General features: G+C 44.2%; 1 protein-coding gene across 2 annotated transcripts; it reads left to right on the plus strand.

Moving 5' to 3' along the window:
- Window positions 1-201: 201 nt before the first annotated feature.
- On the plus strand, window positions 202-4,526 carry LOC128758579 (troponin T, slow skeletal muscle-like). 2 transcript variants are annotated; one of them, XM_053864671.1, is made up of 11 exons: window positions 202-2,183; window positions 2,261-2,369; window positions 2,557-2,575; window positions 2,653-2,716; window positions 2,787-2,903; window positions 2,966-3,043; window positions 3,193-3,306; window positions 3,372-3,481; window positions 3,633-3,723; window positions 4,177-4,217; window positions 4,393-4,526. In XM_053864671.1, exons 4-11 carry the CDS (start codon window positions 2,660-2,662, stop codon window positions 4,436-4,438), a joined length of 654 nt encoding a protein of 217 aa, XP_053720646.1. In that variant the 5' UTR covers window positions 202-2,183; window positions 2,261-2,369; window positions 2,557-2,575; window positions 2,653-2,659; the 3' UTR covers window positions 4,439-4,526. The 2 variants fall into 2 exon arrangements, with proteins under 2 accessions (XP_053720646.1, XP_053720647.1); XM_053864672.1 differs by lacking the exon at window positions 2,557-2,575.
- Window positions 4,527-5,016: the final 490 nt, after the last annotated feature.

Raw genomic sequence — 5,016 nt, forward strand, 5'->3', positions numbered from 1 at the left:
TTGCAGTGAATTATGGCACAATTAAACATGAGTTAAAAAAGAGAGTGAGACAAATGAAAAATAAAGCAGAAGATGAAAAATATATTAAAACATTTGAGTACAAAATAGTGTATTCCAACAGCCACCAGGAGTTCTTCCTGTCAAACACTGTTGCGCATTATGTTGCTCAAATCTAAAATATTCTATAAATAACTCAAATATTGGAATGTTTTTCTTTGCAAGTCTTTCCCTTTGTGGTTGGTGAATCCCATGTGGCCACACACACGTTAGTCTCAGTGCCCCTCACTGCCCCCCAAGAGGACCCCTTATATAAATCGGTGCTCCTTGGTTCAGTTGTTGTTGTTTTCTCCAGCGTCACAGCATCACTGTCTCTCCTGCGCAAGGTATGTGCTTCACTTTTTTTATGTGACTTGGATCTAGTGGACTTACATGTTGCATTGGTGGAAACTAGTTAAGATGTGACTTTTATGACTGGGTTTTTGGTCTTTCCTCTGCCGTGTGTTGGCAGATGTAGAGGGATGAAGCTAGCAACAGCAGAGTCCAGGATTTTGTAGCTTAACTGTCAGATATGTGCCTGTGCTGTCGTGAATCCTATTTTACGTGGAATTCATTGACATGGAGTCACATCAAATGAATCAATCCCGATAACTCAGCAGACCTGTGAGGATCCTGAGAGTGGATATGGTCACAAAAAGTGCAAATATGAACATGAATGTTCCCATTAAACTATACTGAATATTACATTCTACATTCATCTTCACAGTTTTATATATATTGTCCTTGATGGATAGACCAGTAAACACCTCCATGTTGGGCTGATGCTGTCAGTTCTAAAATAATGCCTCCGTCTGTTGATTCAACGCTGAGCCAGAAAAACATTCATCACTGAAGTGCGGAGAAGCATTCCTCCCACAATCCCTCATCCTTCATTTGTCTGGGTGCCATGTTTACCCAGATCCACATCCTCCGAGTGTCTGTCTGTGAGGGGGATCAGCGACAGATCCACCGCCACTGCACACGTGCACAAGCGATACATTCCCCGTGAGCCAAGCATTTTGACTTTTTCTTCTCAGTCTGTGTTGAACATCCACTTCCAGCAGACTGCGACTGGATCAGTGGCTAATAGACTTGTCTAGCGTAAATGGAAAGTCAGCTAATCTCTCCATCATATTAAAGCAGCAGGGCCGTTCAGCTAATCCCTCACTCTTATCCTGGTAACCAGATGCTGCTGCAGCTGAATCCCGGGACTCTCGTCTATTCCAAGATCATTAGCTACAAATGACTTCACACTTAATCTTTGTCTTTGAACCAAAGCACCAGGCTGAGCTGAGTCATGGTCCTGAGATGGATCCACACCCGATCAGGCACTCGAGCAGGATTCTCCTCAGCGACACTCATGGATACATGTCTAAGCACAGGCTTCGGAAGAGGAATCCATCTCTTCTTTGACAGGAGCGAGGGGACGTTGCTGTGTGAGATTTAGATTGTAGATCGTAGTCTGACCTGCTGCCTCAGCGCCCATGTTTCCATCGACTCGACGGGGGTTGGTGCAGCAGTTCAGGAGAGTGGGTTGTCCTGTAGCATCCAAGTTTAGGTTCATCTTCTTCATTCTTTTACAGTTACTCTTATTCTTATGATCATCTTCATTGTTGGATCGGACCGTATGAATTTGTACCAAAGATTTATCCATTCACTTACTTTGACTGCAAGGGCAAGCAGGAAGATGTGGCTTTATGATTCTCAATATACGTACAACGGAATCACTGAACTAAACTACTTTCATGTGTCTATGGTGAAAAGAATGTGTCGTTCAACGTCGCTGTCACTGACCTGAATTTTACCTACTATCATGAAAGCGTTTAATTCCTTCAAAAAAAAAAAAAACAATAAATAAAAAGATAAATAATTCCACACAACCTATTCAGAATCAGAATCAGTTCAATTTCATTTTATTGCCATGGTCAGTTGGGATCCCACTGGAATAAAGTGCTGTCAATAAAAATAAAAATAAAAATAAACAGCTGATGACGAATTCAACAGTCTGACAGCCGAGGGGAAGAAGCTGTTCCTGTCACGGTTCTGGTCTGGATCGACTGTACCTCCTGCCATATTTACTGCCTCCTTCTGTCTTTTTTCAGGACCTGTGTTTGCAGGGCAGCAATGTCTGAGTTTGATGATCATGGGTACGCACACGTGTCCACCGTCTACTGTACGAGTCGTGATGGCCATGTAACTCTTCCTGTGTTTCTCTCACATCCAGAGTCCAACCAGAGGGTGAGAGGGTGTCACTATATTGCCAGCCTCGTCTGAACCATGTTGATTCTGAAATATTCGCTCCACAGAGGACGATGAGGAGCAAGGAGAGGGAGGTGAGACTGTTGACAGTCGTTTGGTGTGCATGCTTTCCCTTTAATTTGAGGCAGTGGAACAAAAATAAAAACAATAAATGCAAACATTAATACAAAATTAATAGAAAAGTGACCAGCTTCGACACTGTTCCATATGTTATTATTCTATCATTTGTGATTTTCTTTTTTTTTTTTTTTTATTTTGTAGAAGGGCGCCCAAAATACAAGTACGTTTTTTTTTACTATGTGAGTATTTTTTTAAAGAGACATCCATTGAACTCAAGCGTGTTGTGCTGTCGTGCAGCAGGCCCATGGTCACACAGCTCGCGGCCCCCAAAATCCCAGAGGGCGAGAGGGTGGACTTTGATGTGAGCAGCAAGTTAACTTGTCCCTTGGCAGCAGCTGAGCCACGACGGCTGGTGTTTGTGTGTGTGTCAGGATATCCACAGGAAGAGGATGGAGAAAGACCTGCTGGAGCTGCAGACGCTGATCGATGTCCACTTTGAGCAGAGGAAGAAAGAGGAAGAGGAGCTGATTGGTCTGAAGGAGAGGATTGTGAGACCTCCGTCACATCAGATCAGCAGAAGAGCGCGGCGGTCATGGCATGTGTGTTGCAGGAGAGTCGAAGAGCAGAACGGGCCGAGCAGCAGAGAGTGAGAGCGGAGAAGGAGCGAGACAGACAGACCAGGATCGCGGTACTGAGTTCCAAGAACATACTGTATATATATATATATTCACAGTGTTGAGGCTTTCAGGTTTGCTCCTGTCACTCAGCAATACAGACTGGGCTGCAGATCGTATGGAAGCTCTCGCTGACCTGCTGAGTCTTCTAACCTCTCTTCAGGAAGAGAGGCAGAGGAAAGAAGAAGAAGAGGCCAAGAAGCGAGCAGATGATGAGGCCAAGAAGAAGAAGGTGCTCTCCAACATGGGGGCTCACTTTGGAGGCTTCTTAGCTAAGGTCAGAGTCACAGCTGACAAAGCAGAGTCACAGCATGGTCAGTCTTTAAAGTTTGATCTGGCCAGGTGGAGCAGAGACGAGGCAAGAAACAAACTGCGCGGGAGATCAAGAAGAAGACGCTGGCCGAGAGACGGAAGCCACTCGCCATCGAGGACTTGCGAGAAGACGGTCTTCGGTGAGCCAGCATTTATCCGAGATTCAGACACGGCAGCCTCCTTTTTGAATATTGTTTACCAGTCCTTGCAGATGCACGTCCCCAGAGCTCCATCTTCTCAGGTCCATGTTAGTTGTTAGCTCATTGTATAGGTGGTGCTCTTGTGTTGCAGGAAAAGAGCCAATGAGATGTGGACCAACATCTACGAGCTGGAGTCGGAGAAGTTCGACCTGACGGAGAAGATGAAGCGGCAGAAGTATGAGGTACCTGAGGGTGCTGGGCGGTTATGGTCAAACAGCAAGTCTCTCTGTTTTTCTAAGGTCAAACTCCACACGGCCTCCAAGAGAAATTCTTCTTAGTTTGACTGATATATTATACAATATTGGACAGAAAACAGAAGCACCAAGTCTATCTAGCATCAACGAGCATGAGAATCAACACATTAAATATTACAATTCTGCTTTCTTGGAAGTGAAGGATGTTGAATCACTGACTATATTTAGAGGCATCAAACTTCTAACTGCATCTTCCCTTTTAACATGATGTTGCAATTAATCTAAAATGAATTATATATTCCACATTTCGCAGGTTACTATTTACAGAATGGGCCTGACCAGAGTTAGGTAGCCTGCAGTGCCTCCAATAACAGCATTGCACCTGAGTACAATGAAACACTTGCATCTCTGTATAACGTCGTCTGACCTCTTCACTTCCAGATTAATGTGCTGCTGAACCGAATCCAACACGCCCAGAAATTGTGAGTGTGAATTCTTCTCTGGGCTTCTTTCCCTCAGCCACGCAAAGACACGCAAACACACACAGGAAATAGAAAGGGACTGTGCTGTCAAGACAAAAAGAGGGGCAACTTCAAATTCACCATGAATCTGAACTGTTGTCTGCGACTGTTAACTGTTTTTTCCTTCTCACTGCAGCAAAAAATGCCACGGCAAGGGGAAGGTGGGAGGGCGCTGGAAGTGACCCGGCCAGGCGATGCCGTCTTGAACTACTGGCCGTGTTTCTGTGTGAATACTTAGTCGTGATTCAGTTCTGTGACAGAATCTGAAATGAAAGTTTCAACTTTGAATTAAATCTGTGTGAAGATGCTGTTTTAGGTTCATGAATTTCAAAATCTCACTCACACAGTGCACACAAAATAATGATGCTTCAAGTCGCTTGTTTCCCACTTGAAGTGTCACATGACTAGCCAACTTCTGCAGGGAACTCACAAAGGGTTCTTAACATTAGATGTCAAACAACAATGTATGCTTTTATATAATGAAGTGTATATCATGTTAGTAATAAAGATAGCGCTAGTGGCGACGACATGAACCTATACGTTAACATCAATAGAACCATATGTTGAATTACAGTGAGATTGGACGCCACCTGGCTACTAAGTGTTGGAGCAGCGGAGACACACTCTGATGGACAAGTCTAGGTCTAATGGCTGCCAGGACAACAGTTCTTTTCTCTCTGCATGTGCCATCTTCCGTAGAGGGGTATGTTGGAAGGAAGAAAAGAAGTGAAAAAATGCTGACTCATCACATTCTCACAGA

This window comes from Synchiropus splendidus, chromosome 5 (assembly GCF_027744825.2).
Source record: "Synchiropus splendidus isolate RoL2022-P1 chromosome 5, RoL_Sspl_1.0, whole genome shotgun sequence".
NCBI lineage: Eukaryota > Metazoa > Chordata > Actinopteri > Syngnathiformes > Callionymidae > Synchiropus > Synchiropus splendidus.